Source organism: Tachyglossus aculeatus, chromosome 10 (assembly GCF_015852505.1).
Source record: "Tachyglossus aculeatus isolate mTacAcu1 chromosome 10, mTacAcu1.pri, whole genome shotgun sequence".
Lineage (NCBI taxonomy): Eukaryota > Metazoa > Chordata > Mammalia > Monotremata > Tachyglossidae > Tachyglossus > Tachyglossus aculeatus.
Genome location: NC_052075.1, coordinates 47,505,558 through 47,523,164, shown reverse-complemented (window position 1 = coordinate 47,523,164; position 17,607 = coordinate 47,505,558). Strand labels below are relative to the sequence as shown.

Genomic DNA, 17,607 nt, shown 5'->3' with positions numbered 1-17,607 from the left:
CCGGTTCCCAATCTAACACGCTCTCAGTCTTAAGGTGCTGGTGAAAAGGAAAAACTTAATACGCGGACGACTTCCCAGACTGAGCCCCCTCCTTCCTCTCCCCCTCACCCCCCCCCCATCTTACCTCCTTCCCTTCCCCACAGCACCTGTATATATGTCTATATGTTTGTACATACTTATTACTCTATTCATTTATTTATTTTACTTGTACATATCTGCTCTATTAATTTTATTTTGTTGGTATGTTTGGTTTTGTTCTCTGTCTCCCCCTTTTAGACTGTGAGCCCACTGTTGAGTAGGGACTGTCTCTATATGTTGCCAATTTGTACTTCCCAAGCGCTTAGTACAGTGCTCTGCACATAGTAAGCGCTCAATAAATACGATTGATGATGATGATGATGATGATCTATTCTATTTATTTTATTTTGTTAATATGTTTGGTTTTGTTCTCTGTCTCCCCCTTCTAGACTGTGAGCCCACTGTTGGGTAGGGACCGTCCCTAGATGTTGCCAACTTGGACTTCCCAAGCGCTTAGTACAGTGCTCTGCACACAGTAAGCGCTCAATAAATACGATTGATTGATTGGTAACAAATTCCATATGCTTATAATAATACCAATGGCATTTATTAAGCGCTTACTATGTGCCAAAGCACCATTCTAAGCGCTGGGGAGGAAATAAGGTGATCAGGTTGTCCCATGTGGGGCTCACAATCTCCATTTTACAGATGAGGTAACTGAGGCACAGAGAAGCTAAGTGACTCGCCCAGAGTCACACAGCTGACAAGTGTCACCTCCTGCATGAATACGTGTTTCTTTTATTGAACCTCCCACCCTGAGGTTTCGATGGACAAACCTCCACGTCCTGTTGGCCGGAGAACTGGTCAACAACAATTCCATTTTTGTTCTGTTCTCAGCTTTCATGGTTTAAACAGACTTCAACCATGCCCCCCTCCGCTTCTGTCTTTCCAGACTGAAAAGCCCAATGACGGTAACAGTAATAATAATAATCCTATGACTAATAATAGTAATAATGAGCCCGTTGTCGGGTCAGGACCGTCTCTATATGTTGCCAACTTGTACTTCCCAAGTGCTTAGTACAGTGCTCAATAAATACGATTGAATGAATAATAATAACTTAATGACAGTACTAATAATAATAATCCTATGAAGCAGCGTGGCTCAGTGGAAAGAGCCCGGGCTTTGGAGTCAGAGGTCATGGGTTAAAATCTCAGCTCTGCCACTTGTCAGCTGTGTGACTTTGGGCAAGTCACTTGACTTCTCTGGGCCTCAGTTACCTCGTCTGTGAAATGGGGATTAAGACTGTGAGCCCCCCTGAGGGACAACCACCTCCCCAGTGCTTAGAACGGTGCTTTGTACATAGTAAGTGCTTAATAAATGCTATCATTATTATTATTATTATTATTATTATTATTATTATCTCGGAGCTAAAAGGCAGAAAGATCCTCAGACACTGTTAGAACTCCCTTAGAAATTTCTAGCCCTCTCCCTTTCAGGACCCCTGATGAGCAGAGCTGTCCCAGAGAGCCAGCGGACATATTCATCGCTGATGATTCAGAATAGGGCTACATGGCTTTGGGGAAAATTGAATCGGTGTCAGCCAAGTAGTAGTAATAGAAACAAAAGAAAATCAAATCAAAGAATGAACAGAATTCAAATCACCACCAACAAGACTGACTGTCAAGCGCTTAGTACAGTGCTCTGCACATAGTAAGCGCTCAATAAATACGATTGATGATGATGAAACCTTGCCCAAACTCCCATCGGAAATGACTCACTTGGGAAGACCATGGGATTGGGAGTCAGAATGACCTGGGTTCTAATCTGTCTGCAGTGTGTCCTTGGGCAAATAATTTCACTTCTCTGTGCCTCAGTTATCCCCTCTGAAATACAACTGAATGAATGAATGAATGAAAAAAGGGGATCAAGACTGTGAGCCCCATGTGGGACAACCTGATTACCTTCTAACTACCCCAGCGCTTAGAATGGTGCTTGGCACGTAGTAAGCACTTAATACCATCATTATTATTATTATTATTATTATTACTATCATGAGCCTGATGTGGGACAGGAAGTGTGTCCAACCTGATTAATTTGTATCTACCCCAGCATTCAGTACAGTGCCTGGCACATAGTAAATGCATAACTAGTACCATTAAAGAAAAAAGAAAAAAAAAACTCACCTGGAAAAGATGCATAAGTGTCCAACTGCTTAACCCCTTCCTCCAACAGACTGAGAGAGAGCTCCAACATTGGTGATTCATTTAGAAGATGATACATCAGATTGAATCCAGGTGGCTTGTAGGCTATGATTTCTTCTCCTAAAAATCAGACAAGGCATCAGCAGGGTTTGACTATCTTTTCCAGGCAGGAGAACAAATCAACAAGGTAATGAAGAGCATAATCCCCGGCTCCCCCCACCAAAAAAAACCCAACCATTAAATGTTCAAGATCAACAATCTCTTCATCAGGGAAACCAACTGTCAGCAGGACAAAATGCGACATTAGTTCAGCTTATTCCATTCCATAGTCCAGGCTACAATTATTCTACTATAACAATAATTATTCTAATTATTGAATGGAGCCCCGGAAGCTGGAATGTAGAAGACTGTGTGGACGTTTATTTGCGTGTATACACACACCCCGCATAACACTCTAAGACAAATCCCCCTTGGAAAATGGTCATTTGCAAAGCTGAGCCAGTACAAAAGGACCTAATTTGGGGGGTCTTTGTTGTTCACTCAAAGCTTAATTTTTTTTTTTACCGTGCCCTGGGGCAGTGGGGTGACACCAAAAAGGCCAAAATGCTAATGTCTATTCAACAGCAGCTAAAAAATAGCCTAATTTGAAAGAAAGAGAACATAAATACCTTGCAATTCCACAAACTGATCAACAAAATCTTCAAGTTGAGGTTCATAGTCTCTCAGCAGCTTATAAAACACCTCCAGAACCACCTCTGCAACTTCCCACTAGAGAAAAAATCACACACACACACAAAAAAAACCCACAAAAAAAAAAAAACATTATGAACTGGGACCAATAGTTTTCCAACTCGCATTCTGGTGCTAAGCTTTTGAGGTATTTCAAAAAGCAAAAATACTTTTCGTGAGCACTCGGATCCACTTTTGTACTGCTACAGTCTTTTCCCAAGTCAGCCGTGAAGAGAGCCACTGACCACAAAAAACAAATACGTAGGCCAAGAATTATAAAAACACAAAAGAAATAGTGATTTCTTATCTTCGGGCTCTTATAAAAATGCTCCAGACGCATTTTGTGCTTATTGACAAGGCTGCTCCCGAGCATTTGCTTCCACTCCTAAAAGGTTTTGAGGAGAAAAACAGGACTATTTCAAGGATGATGAGCTAGTAGCCCACTCCATGTAGGAGTGATGCTGACTTCAGTCGGAACTCTTGGGAGGCTACTGAAACTGAAGAATAACTCAAAGGTTACCGCAAATGCATCCAACTCCCAATAGGAAACCACATTCCACACTTCAAGACCTCTCGCTTCACTGCGGACGGAACAAGGCGAAGCAAGAATGAGCTGAAAACGGACGGTTTTACGTGTGGTATAAAAAAAAACTTCCCGGCACTGGGGGGAATGGAGCAGGATCCTAAGGGAGACTGCTTTGGCTTCATCTAGGGCCTTTAAAGATAGGGACTGTCTCTATATGTTGCCAACTTGTACTTCCCAAGCGCTTAGTACGGTGCTCTGCACACAGTAAGCGCTCAATACAATTGATGGTGATAAGGAGTTTCTTTTGGCTGGGATAGTTTCAGAGTTTTAGGATTGGGAGATGGTTTGTCAACCAAATTTTCAGCCCTGTGACTCTAGGATAGGACATGGGCCGGAAGGTATAGAACCACTATCAATCAATCCATCAATGGGATTCGAGCGCTTACTGTGTGCAAAGCACTGTACTAAATGCTAATTCCAACACAGTTGGTAGAGATGAAGTACTATGTTCCTGGCTTGAAGAAAAGAGAAGCAGCGTGGCCCAGTGGATAGAGCCTGGGAATCGGAAGAGGTTCTGGGTTCTAATCCCGGCTCTGCCCCTTGTCTTCTGTGGGACCTTGGGCAAGTCACTTAACTTCTCTAATACTAACCTTCTCACTGTACCTCCCTCTCGTCTGTCTTGCCGCCAAACTCTCCGCCACCTCCTACCTCTGGCTTGGAACGCCCTCCCTCCTCATATCAGACAGATAATTGCCGTCCCCCACTTCAAAACTACATTGAAGGCACAGCTCCTCCATGAAGCCTTCCCTGACTAAGCCCTCCTCTCCTCCCACTCCCTTCTGCGTCGCTTTTACTTGCTCCAGCATCCGCCCTCCCTCCCATCCCCACAGCACATAAGTACCTACCTCTGTATATCTATAATTTATTTAATTTATATTAATGTCTGTCTCCCCCCTAGACTGTGAACTTGTTAAGAGCAGGAATGTATCTCTTTGTTGGTATACTATACTCTCCCAAGCACTTAAGTACAGTGCTTTGCATACAGTAAGCGCTCAATAAATACGACCGAAATGAATGAATGCTCTGTGCCTCAGTTACCTCAGCTGTAAAATAGGGATGAAGACTGTGAGCCCTATGCGGAACAGGGATCGGGTCTAACCTGTATCTTACCCCAACGCTTAGTACAGTGCCTGGCACGTAATAAGTGCTTAAATAATAATAATGGTATTTGTTAAGCGCTTACTGTGTGCAAAGCACTGTTCGAAGCGCTGGGGGGATACAAGGTAATCCTGATCACCTTGTAACCTTCCCGGCGCTTAGAACAGTGCTTTGCGCGTAGTAAGTGCTTAATAAATGCTATCGTTATTATTATTTTTGCCAGCGCAGAAAGAGGGCGAGATATCAAGCGTTCCAAAGCCGCCCGCTCCCCGTGAAAGCTCACCTTTTCGGCTGCTCTCCGGTAGGCTCTGGTGCGGAATCGGAGGAACACGGAATCTCTGAGGAACTGCAAGTAGGGATCGAAGCCGGGCGGGCGCAGTCCCGCCCCCAAGTTAGAAGGAAAGGAACTCTCCACCAGGGTGCTGATAAGCTGACAGAAGGCGCGAGTCAAAGGGTACTCCTCACATCGGGACTCTATTTCGTTCAACTCCACCTAATCCGGGGGAGAAAAGAACACCGGAGCTTGACGCGGAAGAAAAATTACATTTGTTGGCTTTTACGGTATTTGTTAAACACTTACTTACAGGGCGCCGCACTAACAGAGTTAGTTGTGTTAGTCTGCCTTAACGGAGAAGCCGCGTGGCTCAGTGGAAAGGGCACAGGCTTTGGATTAAGGGGTCATGGGTTCAAATCCCGGCTCCACCGACTGTCAGCTCTGACACTTTGGGTAAGTCACTTCTTTGTGCCTCAGCTACCTCATCTGTAAAATGGGGATTGAGACTGGGAGCCCCCCGTGGGACAACCTGATCACCTTGTAACCTCCCCAGCGCTTTGAACGGCGCTTTGCACATAGTAAGCGCTTAATAAGTGCCATTATTATTATTATTATTATTACTAAGCACTGGGGTAGAAACAAGTTAATCAGCTGGGACACAGTGCCTGCCCCACATAGGGCTCACAGTCTTAATCCCCATTTTACCTAGGAGGTAACAGGCACAGAGAAGTTAAATGAGTTGCCCAAGGTCTCACAGGAGACAAGTGGCAGAGCCAGGATTAATCAATCAATCATAATGATAATAATAATGGCATTTATTAAGTGCTTACTATGTGCGAAGTACTGTTCTAAGCGCTGGGGAGGTTACAAGGTGATCAGGTTGTCCCACGGGGGGCTCGCCGTCTCAATCCCCATTTTACAGGTGAGGGAACTGAGGCCCAGCGAAGTGAAGTGACTTGCCCAAAGTCACATGGCTGACAATTGGCGGAGCTGGGATTTGAACCCATGGCCTCTTACCCAAGCCCATGCTCTTTCCACTGAGCCAGGCTGCTTCTCTAAGAAATGGGATTAGAACCCAGAAATAAAAGGACCTAACATGCCTCACGAAAAACAAAAATCAATCAATCAATCAATTGCATTTATTGAGCGCTTACTGTGTGCAGAGCACTGTACTAAGCACTTGGGAAGTCCAAGTTGGCAACATATAGAGACAGTCCCTACCCAACAGTGGGCTCACAGTCTAAAAGGGGGAGACAGAGAACAAAACCAAACATACTAACAAAATAAAATAAATAGAATAGATATGTACAAGTAAAATGAGTAAATAAGTAGAGTAATAAATATGTACAAACATATATACATATATACAGGTGCTGTGGGGAAGGGTTTAAAAGTCTTAAATATTTCTGGATTTTAGTTAAACTACTGAATAACTACAGCACTGACATTCTGTCAAGGATGACCCAAGTAATCTGCTTCCACTGTCCTCTCTCTAGGAAATATGGGAACATTCTTGCCATCCTGAAGCCCCGGTGTACGGGACTCTGTGCACAAGACATTGTGGCAGCCTTAACTCAGGCCTGAAGTGTCGGCTTCAGTTTTTGGAAACCACTTTTATCTTAATTGGAAGAGCGTGACAAAACTCGGACGACTCAGAGGGCTTAATTGAAACTGGAAAAGGACAGCAGGTTTACCGAAACAGTTAGAGGCAAAACGTGAAGTCACGTGAGAAACGGCATGGCCTAGTGGAGAGAGCCCGGGCGAGGGAATCAGGGGGCCGGGGTTCTCAGCCCAGCTCCATCACTTGCCTGCTCTGTGACCTGGGGCAAATCATTTAACCTCTCTGGGCCCCCGTTTCTAGAAGCGGACAGCGGAGATTTAATACCCGTTCTCCCTCCTGACTGAGTCTCCTCCACCTGCTCCAAATCGCCCGTCCCGCCGTCGACCCCTGGCCCACGTCCTCCCCTTAGCCCGGAATGCCCTCACTCCGCACATCATCATCATCATCATCAATCGTATTTATTGAGCGCTTACTGTGTGCAGAGCACTGTACTAAGCGCTTGGGAAGTACAAATTGGCAACATATAGAGACAGTCCCTACCCAACAGCACATCCACCAAGCTAGCTCTCTTCCTCCCTTCAAAGCCCTACTGAGAGCTCACCTCCTCAGACGGAGCCCCCTTTTTCCTCTCCTCCTCCCCATTCCCCCCGCCTCACCTCCTTCCCCTCCCCACAGCACCTGTATATATGTTTGCACAGATTTATTACTCTATTTTACTTGTACATATTTACTATGTTATTTTGTTAAGGACGTGTATATAGCTGTAATTCCATTTAATCCGATGATTTTTGACACCTGTCTACATGTTTTGTTTTGTCGTCCGTCTCCCCCTTCTAGACTGTGAGCCCGTTGTCGGGTAGGGACCGTCTCTATGTGTTGCCAACTTGGACTTCCCAAGCACTTAGTACAGTGCTCTGCACACAGTAAGCATTCAATAAATACGATGGAATGAATGAATAAATGAAAGTGGGACAGGCCTGCCTTTGGCCTGATTAGCCTATATCTACCCCAGCGCTTACAGAAGTGCTTAATGCACAGTAAGCACTTAACAAATACCATTAAAACAAAGTGCTTAATGCACAGTAAGCACTTAACAAATACCATTAAAACAAAAAATCATCTTCTAGACATAGATACGAAAGACAGGAAGACTTTACCTCGATGCCAATTGCTTGCCTCTGGCTCGGAACCCGTACGGTCTGCAATATCTTGGAAAATAAAGACAGACATATTACGAAATCGTTTTAGTTTGTCAAGAAGAGCTTTGCAGCACGACATTTAGGCATTGCTAAACTCCTGTTGTATCTAGTAGATTTTATAGTAGCATCCACTAACGCTGTCCTAAAGTTCTCCGTTCCCTAAGCCTTCGGTCTTGTCTGACCCAAGAATGTGCACAAACCCAATGTAATTATAATTCAGGGGCACCGTTAAGCCAATTCCATTCATTAAAAAGCTAAAGAGGATTCTGAAATTGTTTCAGTGCTCTCCTTTGGACAAAAATAAGATCGAAACTTCAAAGCAAAATCATTTTTCTAATTAGCACTAAGAGCCAAAGGCATGACCACTCGTGCTTGCGGAAATCAAACAGAATGAAGTCTCCTACCTAATTAGGAATAAGTCTTCCACTTGATGTTAAGAGCAGGTAAAAAGTACAAAAACCTGCATTTTGTTCACCATCAACAAACATTCCTGATGTTTCCTTATTATACTGGGATGGGAAGAGCTGATTATCTTATAGCTGCCCTGGTGCTTAGTAGTAAGCACTTAACAAATACCACAATTATCATGACTACATTTCATCTGCCTCAAATCAGGGATTGCAAAACCTCCCTCGGATGAACTGAAAAATGCGTGTAGCTTGCCGTGTCTGAAAAAACTTCTCTGCAGAATTTCCTGGGTTCGTTTTTTTTTTTCTAGCTCGCTTTCCTGAAGGTGTTTCAGTGCTCTAATTTTGATTTCACGACTATATGGCATCTGGATTCTGGCCTAAACTGGAAGCTCCTTGGAGGCAGGGAATGCGTCCGTTACAGTGAGAAGCACTACAGTTATAGTTGAGAAGCAGCGTGGCTCAATGGAAAGAGCCCGGGCTTTGGAGTCAGAGGTCATGGGTTCAAATCCCAGCTCCGCCAACTGTCAGCTGTGTGACTTTGGGCAAGTCACTTCACTTCTCTGTGCCTCAGTCACCTCATCTGTAAAATGGGGATTAAGACTGTGAGCCCCCCGTGGGACAACCTGATCACCTTGTAACCTCCCCAGCGCTTAGAACCTGTATATATGTATATATGTTTGTACATACTTATTACTCTATTTATTTATCTTACTTGTACATATCTATTCTATTTATTTTATTTTGTTAGTATGTTTGGTTTTGTCCTCTGTCTCCCCCTTCTAGACTGTGAGCCCACTGTTGGGTAGGGACTGTCTCTATGTGTTGCCAACTTGTACTTCCCAAGCGCTTAGTACAGTGCTCTGCACACAGTAAGCGCTCAATAAATACGATTGACTGATTGATTAGAACAGTGCTTTGCACATAGTAAGTGCTTAACAAATGCCATTATTATTATAGTGTGTGTTATACTCTCCCAAGCGCTTAGTACAGCATTCAGTGCACAGTAAGCACTCAATAAATACCACTGTTAGATTGACACACAGGTCATATTTGCAATAAACTGAGAAAATGATAGCAAACAGTTCATCGCCCAAAGATCTTATAGTTTACAAGGAAAAAAATACCACCTTCCCACTTTATAAAAAGAAAAAAAAAATGGTTGAACTGTTCTAAGGTTCTCCAGGAGTGAATTTTCCAGGAAAGTGGAAAAGAACATCCAGATCTTCTACTAGGTAATGCAGTGTGCCCTTTTCTCCCTATTTAGACAAGTGATCTTCTCCAAGTGAAGGACTGTCAAATGGTTCATTTTTACATACCTTGGGGCCTAGCACGTTGCCCGGGGAAACTCAGAGTTGCTGAATGATGTTTCTGCCTAATAACCACACCTAGAATCAAGGTATGCACGGCTCACTACACTCTAGGAGCGTCCAGTAAAGTGAAGTATAGGTAACCGATATCATGACAAATACAGAAACAGTGAGACTGGTTTGATGCTTTACCACGTTGAAAAAGAAAAGCAAATCTGCGAAACCACCAAGAAATGCCCCGCAGGAGCCCTCTTTCAAATGCACTTTTAACAGACAACAATTCAAAATTCTCTACCTGGGTGTATTCCAAGGACTGCCAGAGGGAAGCGGCTATTTCAGGAGATTTTCCAAAGGCGGTAAGCGTCTTCAACAGCTCGGCTTTCAAAACGGGAGGGATGCTACACTGCAGGAGGCCCAGAATTACAACCACCGGCGTCCACTGAGGGTGCTCGCAGAGAGCCAAACGAGCATTTTCACTCTGCGGGATTTAACGAGGACAGAGAAACCACAGCTTTTCACTTCTGAGACTTGGCTTTGCTGCTTTGCGGCTTGTATTTCACATGGAAATGGGTGAAGTTTAAGAAAAACGCGCCCGGTGGGACATGAAAATGCAAACCCAATGGGCACCCTGAGCCCATCCTCTTTCGGAGGAAAACGAAGTACGGTCCCCGCCAGTTGCTGAGGATTCCTCAGTTATATTGGGCTCTGAACTCAGGCTGAAAGAACGGAGGGCAAGCAAAAGGCACAGAGTGATTTGTGATTTCTACAGTCCTTTTTGAGCTACGTTACCTTAATTTCTAGATTTAGGAAACCGAAGCCCAGAAGTGACTTGTTCAGACCAGCCCCCGTTTCAAAACTACGATTAGCCCCGGCATTCATTCATTCATTCATTCAATCGTATTTACTGAGCGCTTACTGTGTGCAGAGCACTAAGCGCTTGGAGAGTACAATTCAGCAACAAATAGAGATGGTCCTTACCCAACAATGGGCTCACAGTCTAGAAGGGGGAGACGGACAACAAAACCAAACCTGTAGACAGGTGTCAAGTCGTCAGAATAAACAGAAGTAAAGCTAGATGCGCATCATTAACAAAATAAATAGAATAGTAAATATGTACAAGTAAAATAGAGTAATGAATCTGGACAAACACATATACAGTTGCTGTGGGGAGGGGAAGGAGGTAGGGCGAGGGGGATGGGAAGGAGGAGAGGAAAAAGGGGGCTCAGTCCGGGAAAAGGGGGCTCAGTCTGGGAAAAGGGGGCTTGGCCAACCCACTTAGCCAACCAAAGGACCACATTCTTTCTGGACAGAGGAACGTAGAATAAATGCCAACAGGTGTCTCGCTAAACTGCTACCTTTATACACTCATTCACCTGGAAATTATTTCAAGTCTGTCTCCCCCACTAGAGCCTGGGAGCAGCAATCGCATTTCAGAGATTTCAGAGATTCAGTCATATTTATTGAGCGCTTACTGTGTGCAGAGCACTGGACTAAGCGCTTGGGAAGTCCAAGTTGGCAACATATAGAGACGGTCCCTACCCAACAGCGGGCTCACAGGCTAGAAGGGGGAGACAGAAAACAAAACAAAACATATTAACAAAATAAAATAGAATAGATATGTACAAATAAAATAGAGTAATAAATCCAAACAAACATATATACATATATACAGGTGCTGTGGGGAGGGGAAGGAGGTAAGGCGGGGGGGGATGGGGAGGGGGAGGAGGGGGGAGAGGAAGGAGGGGGCTCAGTGTGGGAAGGCCTCCTGGAGGAGGTGAGCTCTCAGTAGGGCTTTGAAGGGAGGAAGAGAGCTAGCATCTACCTACTCCACTGTATTATCCTCTCCCGAGCACTTAGCACAGTGCTCTGCACACGGTAAGCACTCAATAATCGCGACTGACACTTTCTGTTTTTACTCGTTACATCTTAATCTAGTTTACGGCCTGATTTCACTGGTTCCTGAGTCTGGGCACATTTGCACGCCGACTTTAATCCCTGCTCTAGACCGTAAGCTCCTTGTGGGCAGGGAATGTGCCTACCGACTCTGCTGCGTGGCACTCTCCCAAGTGCTTAGTACAGTGCTCTGCACACAGTAAGCGCTCAGTAAATACGATTGAATGAATGAATGAATATACGTTGCCAATTTATACTTCCCAAGCGCTTAGTACAGTGCTCTGCACACAGTAAGTGCTCAATAAATACGATTGAATGAATGAATGAATATACGTTGCCAATTTATACTTCCCAAGCGCTTAGTACAGTGCTCTGCACACAGTAAGCGCTCAATAAATACGATTGAATGAATGAAAACACATTGCCAATTTACACTTCCCAAGCGCTTAGTACAGTGCTCTGCACACAGTAAGCGCTCAATAAATACGACTGAGTGAATGAATGAATATATGTTGCCAACTTGTACTTCCCAAGCACTTAGTACAGTGCTCTGCACACAGTAACCGCTCAATAAATACGACTGAATGAATGAATGAATGAACAAATGCCATCTTCATCATCATCATCCTCACACCAGACTGGGGAGGGGAACGGTGGAGCCTGCCAAATACAGAAGATAAAGACCCTCCCGCTCAAAGTCTCCTCCGGAAGGCCTACCCAGGTGATGATGGAGGTGGTGAGCTGCAAAAAGGCAATCAATCCATCCTGCTCCTTCTGAGTGATGCCTCGGAGGGGTAAGTGACGGTACTGGACGCTATCTGCGCTGGGTAGGTCCTTCCGTAAGTGTTCGTGATATAACATCAGAGAGTGGAAGAAGTGCTCCCAGGAGACAGGGCTGCCACTGGCTCCTTGGATGTTTTCCGCTAGAAAATATACAAACAGAACACGCTGCTCAGGGACTCGCGTTTTACCCCCTTCACTCACCCAAAAGTAGAGGGGATGGAGATTTTTGTTCCAAGAACAATGCCCTCCTTGCATTTGGAAAGAAATGCTTTCCTTGGGTTTTGCCTGCATAATAATAATAATAATAACAATAATGATATTTGTTAAGTGCTTACTATGTGTTCTTTTAGACTGTGAGCCCACTGTTGGGTAGGGACTGTCTCTATATGTTGCCAACTTGTACTTCCCAAGCGCTTAGTACAGTGCTCTGCACACAGTAAGCACTCAATAAATACAACTGATTGATTGATTGATTGATTCTAAGCACTGGGATAGATATAAGGTTGTCAGGTTGTCCCCAGGTGGGGCCAACAGTCTTAATCCCCATTTTACACATGAGGTAACTGAGGTACAGAGAAGTTACGTGACCTGCCCAAAGTCACACAGCTGACAAGCGGTGGAGCCAGGATTAGAACTCACGACCTCAGACTCCCAAGCCTGTGCTCTTTCCATTTAGCCACGCTGCTTCTCTGCATCGGTGTTAACCTCACCGTACATCCTAAGTTGACATTCAGTGCGGTGTTTCTGTCAAAATGTTACAAACACCTAGTGAGTTTATGTGCTGGTCTTTTTCACGAGGTTTCCCTCTGACTCCTTATAAAGGCTGTAGCAATGGGAGGAAAAGTAAGGTCAAGTGAGAAAGGAATTCTGAAGGAGTAACGAGGATAAGGTTGGAAACAGAGTGAAAAGACGGTGTCTTTCAAAATGTCGCCACACTAGAGAAAGAAACCCAGAAACCGCATGGCCTAATGGAAAGAGAACGGGCCTGAGAATCGAGGATTGGTTCTAATTCATTCATTCAATCGTATTTATTGAGCGCTTACTGTGTGCAGAGCACTGTACTAAGCGCTTCTAATCCCAGCTCTGCCACGGACCTGCTGTGTAACATTAGACAAATCCCTTAACCTTTCTGTGGCCCGGTCTCCTCATCTGTAAAATGGAGACTGAATACCCATCTTCCTTCCCCCGGACACTGTGAGGTCCGTGTGGGACAAGGACTGTGTCCAGTCAGCTTGGTACCTACCCAAGCTTTCAGTACAGCGCTTGGCACATTGTAAGTTCTTAACAAATACCACAGTGATACCCCAAACCCGAAGGAAGGCAGGGGGAAAACGCATAGTGCGAGGCAGAGAACAGATCAAAATAAACTGCTGAGTGAGATGAAGGAAAAGGGGCGATGAGGAAAGAGTTGGCCTGCTGACGGTAACCGTTCTCTCAGTTAATGTCGCTGGCTCTGATCTGCTGCCCCTGTACGTTTCCCTCCACGCACTCTGTCCTTCGAACGGGCAGAGGGGCTCCTGGGGTTTGGATCTCTACTTGCCGGCAGCCGCCATCCCCGTGGTCTGTGCTATTCCCTGCTTCCCGACCCCTCGGGGATTCCAGGAACCCATAACGTGCAGCAGGGCCCAATAATAATAATAATAATGATGGCATTTATTAAGCGCTTACTATGTGCAAAGCACTGTTCTAAGCGCTGGGGAGGTTACAAGGAGACTGGGTTGTCCCGCGGGGGCTCACAGATTTAACCCCCATTTTACAGTTGAGGTAACTGAGGCACAGAGAAGTGAAGTGACTTGCCCAAAGTCACACAGCTGACAAGTGGCGGAGCCGGGATTTGAACCCATGACCTCTGACTCCAAAGCCCGTGCTCTTTCCACTGAGCCACGCTGCTTCTCATGACATCTGGTACGGGAGACACCTGGCCCAAGACATCTGGTAGGGGAAAGAGCGGGCGGTCATCGCTAACATCTGACAGATTCACAGCGGCCGCCCTAAAAGCTGCTACAAGGCCAACCGGCAAACCGGTTTCCGGCTTTTACTTAATACTTTGGACGTTTAAGTGCCGGGTCAACCGAAAAAAATCAGAAGACACGGGCAGTCATCGCGAACATCTGACAGATTCACAGCGGCCGCCCTAAAAGCTGCTACAAGGCCAGTCGGCAAAACGGTTTCCGGCTTTTACTTAATACTTTGGACGTTCAAGTGCCGGGTCAACGGAAAAAAATCAGAAGGCACCGCCGTCGGACGGCAGAAGTCACACCCCACCAACTCCCTTGACCTCGGCCTCTCTCTCGTCACCCAAGATTTCACAGAAATATCTTTCCGGGCTACCTCTCGGACTAAAACTCTGCCCAGAACACCGACCGGGGATTTCTGGGATTAAACGCAGGCGGGGGCAGGTGGAAGATCAGTTCCGTCTTGAAGCCGTCTCTTACCGTGACTGCTGCCGTTAACCTTGAGCAGGCTGAAACAGTAGTGGGCACACTGCGGCCCGCTCGCCAGCCCCTGCAGCATCTTCAGGTACGGGATGTAAATGGTGGGGGGAAGGAGGTCCCCCATTTGCCTGACGAACTTTGACAGGACAACCTGAAAAGGAGGAGAGGGGACGGGTCACAGCCGATGGAACGCAACTTCGGGGTCACGTGCGCTAGCCAACGGGGTTCCGCGGCTGCGTCTTAGCCGCGAGCAGCAAAATGTTGTGATAGTCAACGTGCCACCCACCCCCGGCACTAAAAATATCCATTGCCTGGTCGACTGGGGGATACCAAGACTGTGCGCTCGTTGTGGGCGGGGAATGTGTCTGTTGCGGTAGTGTACTCTCCCAAGCACTTATTACAGTGCTCTGCACACAGTGAGTGCTCCATAAATACGACTGAACGAATGAAGCCAACTGGCTTGGAAAATCCAACCTCCGCTTCGTACAGGAGGTGCCTTTCTTCCGGATTCTTTCCCTACCCGGAGGCAGCACTGCCCACCGGAGAGGGCACAGGACAGGGATTCGGGATGATGATGATGATGATGATGATGGCATTTGTTAAGCGCTTACTCTGTGCAGTGCACTGTTCTAAGCGCTGGGGAGGTTGCAAGGTGGTCAGGTTGTCCCACGGGGGGCTCACAGTCTTCATCCCCATTTTACAGATGATCGAACTGAGGCCCAGAGAAGTGAAGTGACTCGCCCAAAGTCACACAGCTGACAATTGGCAGTCGGGATTCGAACCCATGACCTCTGACTCCAAAGCCCGTGCTCTTTCCACTCAGCCACGCTGCTTCTCTTTCTCGTTCTTGCCTGGACGCTTTATATTCTCAGACCACTACTCTCCCCATTTTTAACACTCTTTTAAAATCACATCTCCTCTACGAGGCCTTTTTCAACTAAGCCCTCGTTTTTCTTACCCACTCTGCCCTCTGTGTCTCCTTTGCATGTACATCGCCCTTGATATTTATTTATTTATTTTATTTGTACATGTTTATTCTATTTATTTTATTTTGTTAATATGATTTGTTTTGTTCTCTGTCTCGGGAGTTCACGTCCCAGCTCTGCCACTGGCCTGCTGTGTGAACTGGGGCAAGTTACAGCGCTCAGCTTCCTCATTTGGAAAATGGGGGCAAGGGAGAATGTTATTACCCCTTTGTGGAATAGGGACTGTGTCCCATGTGGCAACCTTGCGCTTATCCCAGTGTTCAACACTAAGTTCTTAATGGATGCCATGGCACCATTTTCAGCACCTTAAGGATACCAAACATAGGTGCAAATGTGACCGACTCACCAAAAGCTGCCAGAGGCAATGATACATGTGGGATCTGAACTCAAGATTTCTGAATCCCCGCCCTGTGACATACAAAACCATCCTCACAGGGGGAGGGGAGGGACGCAAAAGTGGAGTAAAAGCCATATACAGATCTGTATTTTTCTTACAGGTTTCCCGCTACCCAAATCAGTTTTTCGAAATAAACGATGGTAAATAGGTCCTGCTACAAAACAGAGAGGATGGAAAGGTAACCTTCTCAACTCCAGCGATTAGAACAGTGCTTGACACAATGGTAAGCTGTTAAACAACTGTGAGCCCGTTGTTGGGTAGGGACCGTCTCTATATGATGCCAACTTGTACTTCCCAAGCGCTTAGTACAGTGCTCTGCACACAGTAAGCGCTCAATAAATATGACTGAATGAATGAACAACAATAATAAGAGGGCAATATAAAGAAAGCTGCCATATTTCCTACGGCTGGTGTAAAAAGAGGAACGTTCATTCACCAAACAAAAACACTGTTGCAATGATCCTTTCGCTGCAGCCTCTCATAGGAGCGACTGGAACAATTCAACCAAACAAGACCACCGACACGATGCTATTTAGCACTAGCCGCACAGTGAATTACAGAAATTACACACAGGATACAAACTGGATTCCGCACTGGCCAATTTGGAACCCGACTCACCTGGCGCTGAGGAGGTCGTTGATGAGCTACCCCGAGATAAGACCCCATGATTGTGGAAGCCTGGAGAGGCTCTGTCGGACACCAGTATTCTAAAGCAAGCTCCAAATTAAAGGGATTCCTTTTGTACAGCTCAGCCACCTGCAAGAGAGAGGTTTGGGACAAACTTTCGAATCATTTCCGAACAAACCATTCAGCAACGCAGGGCCCCTCTTTTCCAACAAATTGTCAGGGGATGCAAAGACAGTTCCGGGTATTTAATGAAGATTATCGGTAATGAGGACATCCACACAAGGGAACCTGTCTCCTACTTCCACAACCAATAATAATAATAATAATAATAATGGCATTTGTTAAGCGCTTACTATGTGCAGAGCACTGTTCTAACCAACCCTATCCCGACATAAAGTCACCAATGGTGTTCATCGATCGCTTACTACGTGCAGGCCACTGTGCGTGGGAGAATACAACCGAGTTGGCAGGCACGTTCCCTGCCCACAATGAACGTACAGTCTACAGGGGGAGACAGACATTAATATAGATAGTTTATAATCTATAATCTAAAGAAAATATAAAAATTACAAACCACCGGCTCCCCCGTTTTCTGAGCCTACGTCTGGGAAAGCAGGCCTCTCATCCCCAACACAGACCCTCCTTTTCCCCATCTTCTTTCCTCCCTCCTCCCTCTTAACAGGCCCTGAAATCTCTTCAATCCTCAAGGTATTTCTGACACTGCACTGAGGAGTAGGCCCTTACACGAGGCTGAAGGCGGAACCAAATAAGTAGCTCTCGCACGCAAGCACATTGGGCAAGTCACTTAACTTCTCTGTGCCTCAGTTACCTCATCTGTAAAATGGGGATTAAGACTGTGAGCCCACCGTGGGACAGCCTGATCACCCTGTAACCTCCCCAGAGCTTCGAACGGTGCTTTGCACATAGTAAGCGCTTAATAAATGCCATCATTATTATTATTATCTACTTAATTCCTTGATTGTGTTATCTCAGGCATCTCGGCAAACAATATGTCCTCAACGAATAGAGATGATCATGATGAAGATGATGACACAGAAGAGTTCACCAGGAGGAAAAGAAAACCCAAACCCCTTGACACGTG

At 45.7% G+C, this 17,607-nt stretch overlaps 1 protein-coding gene across 2 annotated transcripts in view; it reads right to left on the bottom strand.

Moving 5' to 3' along the window:
- The window catches only part of NUP205 (nucleoporin 205), an 89,760-nt gene that overhangs the window by 48,366 nt on the left and 23,787 nt on the right, over positions 1–17,607 (bottom strand). For both annotated transcript variants that reach the window (XM_038752439.1, XM_038752440.1), the window contains exons 10-17: positions 16,497–16,634; positions 14,496–14,646; positions 11,995–12,200; positions 9,680–9,862; positions 7,626–7,676; positions 4,917–5,126; positions 2,889–2,988; positions 2,203–2,340 (exon numbers count right to left, since the gene is read on the bottom strand). In XM_038752439.1, coding sequence (XP_038608367.1) covers positions 2,203–2,340; positions 2,889–2,988; positions 4,917–5,126; positions 7,626–7,676; positions 9,680–9,862; positions 11,995–12,200; positions 14,496–14,646; positions 16,497–16,634 — 1,177 coding nt within the window. The remainder of the gene's footprint in view (positions 1–2,202; positions 2,341–2,888; positions 2,989–4,916; positions 5,127–7,625; positions 7,677–9,679; positions 9,863–11,994; positions 12,201–14,495; positions 14,647–16,496; positions 16,635–17,607) is intronic.